This window comes from Eschrichtius robustus, chromosome 2 (assembly GCF_028021215.1).
Source record: "Eschrichtius robustus isolate mEscRob2 chromosome 2, mEscRob2.pri, whole genome shotgun sequence".
NCBI lineage: Eukaryota > Metazoa > Chordata > Mammalia > Artiodactyla > Eschrichtiidae > Eschrichtius > Eschrichtius robustus.
In genome coordinates, this window is record NC_090825.1 from 90,760,541 (window position 1) to 90,774,704 (window position 14,164).

General features: G+C 37.8%; 1 protein-coding gene and 1 long non-coding RNA gene across 2 annotated transcripts in view; one reads left to right on the plus strand and one right to left on the minus strand.

Annotated features, from left to right (window-relative positions):
- Nucleotides 1–2,984: 2,984 nt before the first annotated feature.
- LOC137757371 (uncharacterized) lies at nt 2,985–5,443 on the minus strand. Its single transcript, XR_011072336.1, has 3 exons — nt 5,362–5,443; nt 3,429–3,536; nt 2,985–3,205 (listed from the first exon to the last, which is right to left on the minus strand). It is a non-coding gene; the product is annotated as an uncharacterized lncRNA (long non-coding RNA).
- Nucleotides 5,444–5,587: 144 nt separating this feature from the next.
- Nucleotides 5,588–14,164, plus strand: part of WDR36 (WD repeat domain 36) — a 39,203-nt gene continuing 30,626 nt past the window's right edge. Inside the window, exons 1-6 of the mRNA XM_068535715.1 lie at nt 5,588–5,837; nt 7,104–7,131; nt 8,762–8,862; nt 10,323–10,440; nt 12,270–12,402; nt 13,891–13,945. Of these exons, the coding sequence (XP_068391816.1) occupies nt 5,676–5,837; nt 7,104–7,131; nt 8,762–8,862; nt 10,323–10,440; nt 12,270–12,402; nt 13,891–13,945 (597 nt within the window). The 5' untranslated portion in view covers nt 5,588–5,675. The remainder of the gene's footprint in view (nt 5,838–7,103; nt 7,132–8,761; nt 8,863–10,322; nt 10,441–12,269; nt 12,403–13,890; nt 13,946–14,164) is intronic.

The following is a 14,164-nucleotide window of genomic DNA, read 5'->3' on the forward strand; positions in this document are numbered from 1 at the left end:
GGGAAACCCACTGGCCACTGTGTGATGTTCACTTCATCTGCCAGGCTCAGCTGCAACGTCCTTCTGTGCCTGCTGTCCAAATCTGGATTACTTAGGGTTCACTTCTCTAGAAAATAAACTTTAGTCTCTACAAGAGTAGAATAATAGTCTCATTATTCTTAAAGGGCTGCAAATAATTCTTAAATGAGATTCAGTTATTCCTCTCCCTGGAACTTCCTTGAAGAATTCAGGGTGAATGTAATGAGTTTCAGGACCATATGTGACTGAGGTTTTCCATCATGCAAGACCATGTAATTTCAGCAAAGCCCTTTCTCAACTGGTGCCAGAGAGTTTGAAGCCTCGATAACAAGTACTGGAAGCACACATTCCATGGTCTCATGCATTGCCAGTATCCAACAGCATCACTGTTTTCTCAGGGTTTTCTCACCAGCCATTTCCTCAACGGCCAATAGGTTTCAAAGTGGCTTGTGGACTACTGGTGTCAGAATCACTTGGGAAGCTTGTTAAATGCAGGTTCCTATAGTCCACCCCTCTCCTTCTGAATCTGAACACTGGGTGGTAGGGCCTCAGTGATTCTTTCACATACTGACCACCACCAGCGACAATAATTTAGGCAGACATTCAGCCATGTATTCAGTTATTTAGAATTCTAAACTGACCCATGAATATAGTTTTATATGGCCTTTTGAGATTTATAGCAGGATAAATTTAAAAAGGTTAAGAAAGAGAACCACTGGGCTTCCCTGGTGGCGCAGTGGTTAAGAATCCGCCTGCCAATGCGGGGGACACGGGTTCAAGCCCTGGTCTGGGAAGGTCCCACATGCTGTGGAGCAGCTGGGCCCGTGAGCCACAATTACTGAGCCTGCGCGTCTGGAGCCTCTGCTCCGCAACAAAAGAGGCCGCGATGGTGAGAGGCCTGCGCACTGCGATGAAGAGTGGCCCCCACTTCCCACAACTGGAGAAAGCCCTCGCACAGAAACGAAGACCCAACACAGCCATAAATAAAATTTAAAAGAGATAAGCAAAACATTCTCTCTATAAATTTGATCTTTTAAAAAAAAAAAAAAGAAAGAGAACCACAAGAATCCATTATTCCTTTCAAATTTCTAGTTTTGGAGAGGTCTTTGATTGGCAGGGTATTGCTTCTGGGGAGACCATTTTTGCACCAGTGGATGCTAATTCTGTACCAATAAGATAAGCATGGGGAGCTATGCACTCACAATTCTTCTTACCAATTCTCCAGGTTGGTGGACACCTCTAGTCATAATATCCTCATTTTGTGTTTATTATGTACCTAAAATCTGCTCAAATCATATTGACAACAAACCATGCTCACACTGCCCTCTAGATAATTATATTATGAAGATCCATTGCAAGTTAAGAACCTCTATGGTAACTGCTGGTTAATTTCTTCCATTTGTTTTTTCCTTTTCTATTCTTTTTTTTTTTTTTCAGTTCTCTTAGTCCCTTAGTGTCAGGAAGGTCTGATAATGAATGGAGAAGAAAAGTCTCTATTACTATCAATGTAGCATAGGATATTTTTTTATATGAGGATAAAAGAAAGACAGTGACCTCACTGTCAGTGGGCCTACATGGGTCTAGTCTCATACCAGATATTCTATTCAGGGAAAAGACTTCATGGAATATTTAGGAAAAGCTGTTACATGAAAGGCAATGTTGTTTGGGAAGGTAACATTTTACAAATCATTGTGGGGCCTGGATTTCTGGCACTTGGGTCAGAAAAGTCCTCAAGAGAACAGCAGAACATTGAAGGCTATTTCTACAATATTGTCATCTGATGCTGAGAGCCCATGTGTCCTGTTACCCTAGCTCATGGCCACGGAGAACTTCAGCTTTGAGTTCCCACTATGACTGAAAAAAGAAGTAAAAGGATATTTAAAATAAAGAGAACTGCTCCAGCCTGACTATGGAAGAGGATAATGTTATGTGGATGCTTATACTGATGGCAAATCCTAAGCATACTCTTTCCAGAGAATTGACTCTTCTTTCAGGCTAAGTGCTACCATAGGCACTATCAAAGAACTGATTCATTTGCTGTTGTTTAATCAGGTAAAATCTTGTTCTAAGTTTTGGGGAAGGGATCCAACATCCATTTCCATGTTACGCTTTCATAAAAGCAGCAACATTAATAATTCTCAGGACTGGCTCTGTGGCTAGTGCAGCATTATTAAAGAAGATGATTAGAGGAGCAGCCAATCCAGATCTGGCCACAGGCAAAACTGTGACACAGATTAACTTAAATTCTGTATTACCTTGAAAGCAGAGAGTAGTATTTGATACATTAAAAATAAAAAGGATTTACATGAAAAGAGTTGAAAAGAAACGGTTTGTTGCTAAAGAGGTTTCTCTATGCTGCCACATGTAAGTGACATTTCTCAAGGAAGCTGACTAAAACAAACACTTCCTATAGTCTCCAAACTCTAGATCAGAATTGCCATTACAAGATTTTAGTGAAATGTACATGCTTACCTGTAGAACAAATAGATCTGACATATTCAGCAAATCTCTTATTTCTACCCTGGTTAACAATATCTCAGAGCAACGTGTATTTTAGTGGTTCTGCTCAACCAGCAACAGACATGTTTGTGTACATTTTCCACGAGCAGAGGAAAAATTGGGGCAGACAGAATGAACAACTCCCCAAGGTAGAAAGTCTTAGATTGAGAATAAGGAGTACTGATATATGGTGCCTGCTCTTTTATCACCTAATTTCACAGTTGTAGTCCTTAGTAGTTCACTCATCTGTGAAATAAGGGGGCGGACAAGCAATATCTTGAAACCTCTTTGGGTTTCTGACATGCTTCAGCCAATACAATGAAATGAACTATACGCATTTCTAAATTTGATTAGCAAGGTAAGTATAAATATACTGGTTATATATTAATGTGTAACAAATCACCCCCAAATTTAGTGTCCTAAAACAGCAATTAACATTTATTATGTTAAACAGTTGAGACTCAGGAATTCAGGAGTGGCTTCAGATAGTGATTCTGGCTTAGAGTCTTTCATGAAGTTGTAGTCAAGATGTCTGCGTGGGGCTTCCCTGGTGGCGCAGTGGTTGAGAACCTGCCTGCCAATGCGGGGGACACGGGTTCAAGCCCTGGTCTGGGAAGATCCCACATGCCGCGGAGCAACTAGGCCCGTGAGCCACAACTACTGAGCCTGCGAGTCTGGGGCCTGTGCTCTGCAACAAAAGAGGCCACGATAGTGAGAGGCCCGCGCATCGCGATGAAGAGTGGCCCCCACTTGCCGCAACTAGAGAAAGCCCTCGCACAGAAACGAAGACCCAACATAGCCAAAAATAAATAAATAAATTAATTAATTTAAAAAAAAGATGTCTGCATGGCTGCAGTCATCTGAAGGCTTTACTGGGGCTGGAGAATATGCTTTCAAGATGCTTTACTTACATGTCTAGCAAGGTAGTGCTGGTGGCTGGCAGGAGGCCCTCAGTTCCTCATCATGTGAAACACTCCATAGGACTGCTTGAGTATCTTCCCAATATGGCTGTTGAGTTTCTGCAGAGCAAATGACCCAAGAAGGAGCAAGTCAAAAGCTTCAACGTTTTTTATGACCTAGCCCTGTTACAGGTCAACCCTATTCAGTGTGAGACGGGACTACACAAGGGCATGAATACCAGGAGGTAAGAGTCATTGAGGGCATCTTGGAGGCTGGTAATCACAATACCAGTAACAAAAAAGAAATGGTCTTTATTATATAAACTAATCAGAAAAAGTCACATTTAACCCTTTTTTAAAAGTTAGAAATGACAACATGACATAGCTATACTTTTAACTTACCTGAATATTCTGAAGTCCCAATGCATTGAATCAAATTGAAAATGATCATTTGTCAATGATCGACTACATCCACCACGTGGCTTGCAGGATCTTAGTTCCCCTACCAGGTATTGAACTCGGGCCCCCTGCAGTGGAAGCCTGGAGTCCTAACCACTGGACTGCCAGGGAATTCCCTACCTTTTCTTTTATTCTAACTTGGGACTACCATCCTTAGGGGCATCTCTAAGTAAAAAGAGCAATAGCTAGGTCCTTCTCTCCCACCACACATTCAAACACTTTGCTGGCAGCTGAATAGCAAGAAACTCAGGGAGGCAACTGATGGGGAGAAATGTACTCTGACCAACTGCTAAAACTGGAAAACTCACAATCAGCCCATAACATGGCCCTTTAAAAGATCACAGAAAAACAGCTAACATGCACGTCTACTGCTACCATATGACTAGATTTTCCATGACAGTTCTAATTTTTAAACTTTTGTCTCATTGTCCAGATGTAGGTCAAAGAACATAAATCTACTTGTCAGATAGGCCTACATTCAAATTGCTACACTACCATTAATTAAGTGACCCTGGACAAGTTAGGTAATCTCTGGGAACCTCAGGTTTCTTATCTAATGCGAACACACACCCATCATGTGGCCCATCATGTGATCCTGAAAATCAGATTGCTGAATGATTTCTCCCACCCTCCAGCTGCCCCTCAGTGATCTCTCCTTATCCTTTTCTAAACCTTGTGCTAGTCTGGATTTTGGCACTAAATAATCTTGGAACTGGACAAATCATTTAATCCCAATGAACCAATTTCCTCATTTGTAAAACAACAATATAATTTTTGCCCTAAACACGTCACAGTCTTAAATTGAGGATTATATTAAGATAATGGGTGTCATCAAAGGCTTTGTGAACTGTAAAGTCCTGAACAGGAAACTTTTTCAATTTTCTCCCCAAACTGCCAATATAGACAGAAGTCTTTGTGATTATAAAAATAATATGTGCATTATACAAAATTTAGAAAACTCTTAATGTTTATCTAGTAATTAAAACCATTTGTACATATTCCCATGACTCACAGGTAAAAATTAATAATCCATTAATATTCCAATTTATATTTTACTTTAAACAAACTCAGTAAAAAAGCAAACAAAAATATTTTTATTATGGGAAATTTTGATTTTTAAAGGGAAGCATAAGGACAGTATTATGAACTCTCACGTACTCATTCCCCAGATTAAATAATTACCAATCTTCTGTCATCTAAACCATGCACCTCATTCCCAATTATTTTGAAAACAAATCCCCAGATATATAATTTCATCCATAAATACATATCTCCAAAAGATAAGGACAATTAAAAACATAATCACAATACTACTATCACATATTTAAACAACAATAATGTCTTAATATCATCAAATATCCACTCAGTGTTCAAATTTTCTTGACAGTCTCATCGTTTCACACGCTTTCAAAACCACACGTTTAACCTGACTCCATCTGAGTTAAGACTTCGGTTTCCCCTTCACCCTCCTGGCCCTCGTGCTTACTTTCCCAGTCTTTTCCCTTCCCTAAGGTCCCGCTGAAAAGTGACTCGATTGTCTTCCAGGCCCAGGAGAGCTGGGAGCACCGTTAAACTGCTGAAGACTGTGGACGGCGGAACTGAAGTCGCGCCTCCCCTTCGAGCTCCGGAGGGAGCTCTTTTTCAAATGCACTGAGCACTGTCTCCGCTCACGCGATTGGCACCGGGGACCGGAAGCGCTTGGGAACCCGGCAAAGGATTGTGCCACGAGACGCGCAGACGGGCCTGGGTGCGCGGTTTCCACCGGGACTAGAGCCCAGAGGAAACCGTACCGCGGCAGCAATGGAGCGGGGCGCAGGAGAGCGCACTGCCAGCGCCCTTTTCGCTGGGTTCCGGGCTTTGGGGCTTTTCAGCAACGACATTCCACACGTGGTGCGGTTCAGTGCACTGAAGCGCCGATTCTATGTGACGACGTGCGTGGGGAAAAGCTTCCACACCTATGACGTGAGTGACTTCTTTCTCCCGCTTCCCGGGAATCACCCTCCCCGGCCCCCAACTCTGTCTGTGGCAATCCCGCTCTCCTCCCTCACCTACCAAGGGCTTTCGCCACCGCATTACATCCACGTGTTGATTTAGCCCTTGAAGTCTGCTTGGGAAGAGTTTCGGAGGCAGTCTGTCTAGGGGGAGGTACTAGAGAACATGTCAGTTCAATAGCAATGTATTTGCTCAGTAAATATTTGTTGAAGTTCTCTTGAAGATGTAAATGTGATTAAGAAAAGTCCCGGGCGCCCCCACCTTCTTAATTAGAAAGACTTGCAAACTGTTTTATTGTGCAATTCATGACAAGAGCTAGGTTAGAAATGCAGGCTGAAAAACATTGGGATAACTGGAGGGGGTGATATTAATTATGATGTAGGGAACAGTCCACATTTGATAGCAAGCTAGTTTTCCTAAACTTCCCCTGAGTAGCTTTCTCAAAGTTACATAGCTGGATCAGTAACCATAAATTGGGGTCCACAAACTGCAGCCTGCAAGCCAGTTCTGCCAACAGTTTATTTTTGTATGACCCATGACGTTTTTATTTATTTATTTTTCTGTGTATGTTTGTGTTTATTCTAATATAGCATAATCTCCAAGTAAAATTTGCATAGTGGTAGGATGCAGTATAATCAGATTTTGACGTGGGATGGAGACATCCATCTACTCTTGATTAAGAAACAGATTATTTAGTTCATCTTCAAGGGCTCTTTCAGTCTTACACATCTCTAGGGTTTGAATTTCTCCTTATACCCCTCTGAGCTCTGTGCTTCTGAGATGAACGGTTTTGATGTTTTTAAATGATTGGGAAATAATCCAAAGAATAATATTTCATGGCATATGAAAATTTTGAAAATTGTAGTCTATATCCATAAGTCAAATTTATTAGAATACAGGCATGCACATTTGTTTTTGTGTCGTATATGGCTGCTTTCATGGTACATTATCAGTTGAGTAATTGCAACAAAGACCACATAGCATGCAAAGCGTTAAAATATTTACTACATGACCCATATAGAAAACTATATGTGACACCTACCCTTCCATCACTGATGAAATAGTAGAAAATATAAGCTTTCCTAATAATGAAAATTAGGGTCAGTAAGTGTCTTTTTAAGGAAGGACAGAATAGCAAATTTATGTATGAGGTTAGATCTTAATCTTCAAGTGTTAGATTATTATAGTTGTTTTTGTTAGTAAAAATTTAATCATTTCTTTTTTTTTTTAAGACAGGTTCAGAAACTTAGTCTGGTTGCAGTAAGTAAGTATAGACTTTATCCTGAATTTGTGCATGTTTAATATCTTTTAAAATTTTTTATAATTTTGACATAATTTAAGACTTGCAGAACAAGGACTCCAGCATGTATTTATAGTAAACTCACATAACAACAACAACAACAAAAAGTCCAGGACAGGATTGTGGGTTGCTTTCAGTTGTCATGTCTCTTTGGTCTTATTTAATCTAGACTAATTCATCAGACTTTCTTTGTGTTTTACAACATTGATTTTTTGAAGAGTATAGGCTAGTTCTTTTTTAGAATATTCTTCAATTTGACTTTTTCTGATGCTTCCTTATGATTAGATTCAGGTTATGCAGTATGGCAAGAATAACAGAAATGATGCTGAATTCTCAATGAACCATATCAGGAGGCACATGCTGTTGGTTAGTCTTATTCCTGGCAGTGAATACTTTGATCATTTGGTTAAGGTGACATTTATCAGGCAACTCCATTTTAAAGTTTTACCCTTTGTAACTAATAAATGAAATAAGTGGTAAGATACATTGAGACCATGTAAGTATCCTTTTACTCTCCAAAGTTTCAACTACTGCTAGTTTTATCATTTAGTGATGATTCTTGCCTGGATCAGTTATTAGTAGGATGATTATCAGAGTGATTTTCTGATTCTATCATTCTATTGTAAGAAAGAGTTTTCCCTTTTTCCGCATTTTGATATTTTTTTCCAATGGAAGGAATTTTTTTTTTTGAAAACTCTTTAATAGAATAAAGAGCTTGCCAGGGCTGAGAGATTCTAGTTTCACCATCAAATATGATCTTTGTAAGAGAAACAGAGCTATAAGGAATCCAGTGTACATGTCTGATAAACTTACATTTTTAAAATTATAGAAGGCAGTAGAAGGGCATAAAACCTAAGTCATACTAAAGCAATTGGTAAACCAATAAAAATAGTATTTTGGAAATGAAATCCCAAAGCAGAATATCAGCATGAAAGATACTTAAAACAATTCTCTATATTTTAACCCTCCTGCCCCCAAAATAGGAAATAAAAAGAAAAGGCCAGTGTGACCATGGTAATGAGAGAGGAATCAAGAAATCCTATCATAAGAAATAGCTAGAGGTGATAGGCATATTTACCTTGGAGAAGACTGAGTGGAAACCACATTCACTTGAAAAGTCAGCATGTAGAATATCATATGGAGTTTTTTTTAGGTTACTCTAAAGGGTAGAGTTAGAGTTCTAGGTTTTGATTTACTTTTAAAATTTTCCTGCGGTTATTAGGAACTTGATGTTCCTGAAGGCATTCACATGAAGGCTAGATGACCATATGCCAGAGTGTTGTGTATTTAGTGAGGATTTTTTTTTTTCCCAAATAACCTCAAAAGCTTCTTCTCATTTCTTTAGGATTATGTTTTTATGTCTGCAAATACCAGACACTAATTCTCTTAGGGAAGGTCAAGGTGATGTCATATTTTTAGTGTGATAGTTATTATTAGATGTCTAAAATAACACTGAAGTCTAAATTTTATACTCTGATTCTCATACATACATATTTTTAAATTATAGTCAGGAAAAATGTTATACATATACTTGAGGTTTCTAATTGTTCCAAGATCTTAAAAATCCTTTCTTCTTATATTTCATTTTTCCTAGGTAACTCCCTTCCACAGGATATCTGCTGTATGGCAGCTGATGGGAGGCTAGTCTTTGCTGCTTATGGGAATGTTTTCTCTGCATTTGCCCGTAATAAAGAGGTTTGTATCACTGAACTATTTTAATTTGTTTGTCTTTTGCAGTCAGTAGTTGATTGTCATGGTAGTGGAGGGAACTTTAATGTTGTTTTCTTCATCTGGGACACTCTGGACATTTTTTTTTTTTTTTTAATGTATATTCACTTTTCTGGAGGAAGAGAAAGTTGATTTCATCAAATTCTCAAAATTAGTTAAAACTGGTGCTTTAGTTCAGTTTTCTTTGCCAAGGATCAATGTTAGAATTATTTGGGCAGCTCGTACAACATTTCTGTGTCCACCCAGGTCCCGTCTCTGTAGTTTTCTACTTTGCTTATTTGGTTGGGGTAGGATTTAGTTAAGAGTATTTTTTTGAAAGTGTTTTCCTAAGAGATTTGTATTTGCACTACTGCTTTATGTGGATTGACTTTTCCATTATGAACAACACAGCCCATGACTCATTTTCTAAGAACCAAGTGCTTGTTGCCAATATAGAGAAAACTAGATTCTCTGTTTTCTCTACTAAGGAAGGATCTTTTCTTGTCTTAATCTACTCATTCATTTCTAAGTTTGTCCTGGAACAACTGACTTGAGAGGCGACCTGGCTCTAGTGGTCCAGAATGAAAAGGGAAAGTGGCCATGGGGAAGCCTAGATAGCCAAGTGATAGAATCACTGTGCTTCTCAAAGTTTAACTTGGACCGATGATGTTTGTTCCCAGTGTTTTCCATCATCACTACCTATGGCAGAGGAAGGCAACTTACCTGTAAAGTTCTTTAATGGGAGTTTTTTTGATTTTTAGAGAGTCAGGAAAAATGTCCATTTTTTTTTTGCAAAATATTGCAGTTTGTAGTTTTCCCTGGGAGATAAACATAGAAAGTAGGGGAAGAAAGGTATCAGAGACTATCAACTGCAGGAAGCGGTTGCCATCCCTAGGGCCAAAGGGACAAGGAGAAGAAATAGTGTTTCTGGAGCCTGGTGGGAACTGAAACCATGGGGGAAGGGACTGTAGTTATTGAGGATGCAGCTGCTACTGTAAAGGGTAAGGGTGTCTATGTCAAGACAGAAAGCTATATGGAAGGAGTATCCTATATCTCTCTCCCTTGTCTCATGTGGAAGCCAGCTGGTGATGGCTGTAGAGGTCAGCCTTCTAGAACATACCACTTTTCTAGGATGCATGAAGTTGCACTGATTGGATGGGGTGAGGGACCCAGTTGTGTGCATGCTTCCTAAGCTTGGTTGAGAAGCTGAGCCTCAGAGATCTCATTTCTGTGTTCCTAGCTCATGTTTCCTTATTGGACTGGCTGGGGGAGCACGTAAAAATGCCTGATTCCTTGCTATTTGTTAATCTAACCTTGGGTAATCAAAAGTTGGACCACATTTCTTAACATGAACATCTTCAGGATTAGCATGTTTTTTGGTTAATATGAATAATAATACATGATGAATGAATAATAATATGAAATTCTTTTGAACTTTAACATTGTAGGTAGTACATACCTTTAAGGGTCATAAGGCAGAAATCCATCTTTTGCAACCCTTTGGGGATCACGTTATCTCTGTTGATACTGACAGTATTCTTATTATTTGGCACATATATTCAGAAGGTAAGAACCAATTTATTGCTTTATCTTGGGGTAGTATGTGTGTAGCTAAAATTAAGTATCTATGTCAGCATAACTTCTATACCAGAGGAGTAAAGCAGTAAAAAAATTTTTAAGAATCTTTAACACGTGTAAGGAAAAAGGTTCTAAGTAAAAAATGGGTAAGTATCAATAATTTTAGTCAGCTAGTTGAGCTAACTGTTTATAACCTGTTTAATGTGTTTTTCTGCACTAATACTAGTTCAGTATTAGTATAGCAGTTCTACAAGTTTAATGACATGTTATATTATTTTCTCTGTGGCGTGAATTTTGGTGTATGTTCACGCCTGAGTAATACTTGGTTTGTATTTTCAACTTTCAGTAAGTGAAAGTATAATAGTAAACTTGAAGATCCAGTAATCTGAAGGAAAATATACATCCTTTTTCTAAGAGTATGAGTCAGTGTCCTTTAACTGTGATATTCTTAAGTAGTGTCACTGAGCTATGTATATAGGACATGTTATCCTCAAAGATTAGGAACCTATCACCAGAATTTCCCCGGCTTTCTTCATGTTAAAGACTGTGGGGTCTGTCATGAATTAAAGCTTTTAAGTTTTTTAATCTGTTATATTTTTAGCTTTTGTTACCTCTTGATTAACTCATTTTTTGATGTAGTGTGTTTATTTTTAGTAAAAATCCTAGAGAGATTGCCCTCCTGGGAGTCATTCCATGTTCTTGTTCAGATTAGTCACTGTTTGTTTTGTCTTTGCTCAGATGGAGGGAACAGAATTCCAAAAGTAGTACCTGTGCAGATGGATGTTAAAAGGCCTTTTATAAAATTAGAGAACCTGATTCTTAGAGTTCAGTAGGCTGTCTTTCTGTTGATCCTTATGTCCAGCTTTTTGTTGCTGTTGCTGCAGCACAGTGTCTTCAGGGAGCTGTTTGTAGTGATCTTAAGTAAAACTGTTAGTTACAAACAGAGGCAAGAATCTTTTAAAATAGTATTTAAGTAAAATTTGTGTAATTCTCACCTGTTAATCTATTCTCCTTAAACTGGGGTACACATACGCCTGGGAGTGTGTAGCAGCCAGATAGTATGTGAAACTAAAGATTAAGAGAAATGTACCTTCTCTGATAACTCAAATTTATGAGGAAATTTAGTGAAAAATTGTTTTCATCGTGGATGAACTGTGAAGTAGAAAAGAAAAGTCACACATAGGAATTTTAAACATACGTGGCATTTCAAAAAATGTTTTGATCTTGCAGCAAGAGACAACTGGCTGTGCCGTTTTCTACTCCACAGGGCTATAAGTTCTTTTCCTCTCCTCTGCTAGAGGTTCTCCTGTGGAAATGTGAGAAGCTCTGCTCCTTTCACTGAAGTTTGCCTCTGACTTTTTACATGTTTGAGGAGCCAGTCAAGCTCTCTAGATACTTGGTCTTTCACTCTCCCTAGAATAGCTCAGCTCAGTGCATGCACTTCACTTGGAACGTTTGCTGCCTCTTGATCAAATTATAAAAATACTAAGTCTGATCCCTAGCGTCATTGTTTTTTTTTTGAACCCTTGTTTTCATTCCTGTAAACCAATTTGGCAGTGAGTGAAATTTTAAATAGTATTGATATTAGAACTTTTAGAAAATTCTTGACAGTCAAAGTTAAATTTGCATGTTGACCCTCATCACATTTGTTTAATTTCTCACGGAATATTTATAGGTTAGCATATGTCTTTGATTTATATTAGTACATAAATCTTTGATATGGTAGATTTTAAGTGCTAAATATATGGGTATATGAAAAATATTGTAAACTATTTTATTAAAAAATTACATATTGTTTATAACTTTTACTTTCGTAGAAGAATACCTGCAGTTGTCTTTTGATAAATCAGTATTTAAAATTTCTGCAATTTTGCATCCAAGTACCTACTTGAATAAAATACTTCTTGGCAGTGAACAAGGAAGCCTCCAGTTGTGGAATGTAAAATCCAAGTAAGCAAAATATTTAGAACATAAGTGATTCCTACCTAATCCTCGTCTACTACTCCCTGATGCATACTTAAGTCTCTCAATTCTCCTTGCCTTTATATGTTTATTTGGAGGGCTTTCAGTAAATATACCTGTTTTTGGAGTTATTACTCACGGCATCACATATGTGAAAGCTCGGATATGGTCTTGGAAAATGGTAGGCAGCTTCATAAATCCTCGTTGAAAAGTATATACTAATGGCCTTAGTCACTGTAAAGAATTCGTAAAGCTGTAAAGAAGGCTCTAGTACACAGGATCAGAAGATAATTGTGAGATTGTCACTGGGCAGCTTTTAGTTCTCAGTAAACTTAAGAGGTAAGATGGCAAAGCAAATCAGTGCTAATTTAGTGCTAGCATTTAGGAATGGTTTTCAGGGTAAAAGTACATTGATCGTCAACCACAGACATGACGGATATCTACTATAATATTATTGGTATAGCTAGGGGGCTAGATAAATGATTTTGAATACCTCTGCCTGTTATTTGGATGTTTATCCAGAGAAAAAGTGGCAGCTCACTTTTCTTTGTATAGCATTAAAAGGGCAAACAAAAATATTTGACCATCCAAATTGTTCTTTCCAAAGCCCTTATAAATTCGAAAAGGGAAATAAGATGTTCAGAGGTTTAATGTTTATCCTAGTGCTAATTCAGTGTTTCTGTTCAGTTTAATAAATATCATTGACTGCCTACTCTGCACTAGGCTGAGGGATAATGACTGAAATATCTGTGCCCTAAGGTTATCTCTTTAGGTTCTTTATGTGATGTTTATACTCTTTATTGTACATTAAGTATCCCTTGGATAATCATTGAGTGATCTAATCTATGCCCGCTTAAAAAATTTAACATATGCTTAAATATTTTGTCATTATAACAATTTCATATATCTCTGCTCTGTGGATTCTTTATCATTTATGGCTTGATTCTGAAATTTAGAGCAGCGTCACTATTGTCGTATAACAGTCATGTAACATACAAGGAGTATTGTAATTATAATATATTCCCTTTTGTGATATGTTTCTAGGAACATGTTGCAGTGAAAAATGAGATCTGCCAATATTCTAAGATTTTATTTTAAATTGTATCTGTCATATAACATGGTTACTCGTATTCTTTTTCTCTCTATTTAATTTCTTAAAGATGTTGCATAGTAGAGTAGTTCTTAGCAGCTTAGGATCTGGAATTGGTCTCTCTGGGCTCTGTCAATTTTAGCCATGGGATCTTAGCTTGATTTTTTCACATAATTAAGTTTCTTAGTTTCTTTATCTGGAAAATGGCCATATCTACCTCATGGAACTGTTTTGAGTATTAAATGTTAATATATGTACTTAGAATAGTGTGGGGCAGAGTAAGAACTTAATAAATATTACCTGTTATTATTTCATTTTTTAATATGCAGTTGATTTTGTTTTTCTCCCCCCCAAAAAATAGCTTTCAACTATTTTTCTTGTTGTAGTAAACTTCTATATACATTTGCGGGATGGAAAGTTGGAGTGACAGCACTTCAGCAGGTTAGTATTTTTCTGTTAAGTCAAAGAAGAAATGAAGCTCATAGTAGCATCTTTCATTTTCAGGGGCCAACCATATTTTTGGACCTAAAGACAAAATAATATATGGACTAGTATATCTTTACAAATATTACCCTAAAAAATAGTGTTTTGGAAATGTAATTGAAAACAACGCCTTTGTCGATAAACGTTTGTGGAAACCTTTTTGCCTGGAATTAGGCT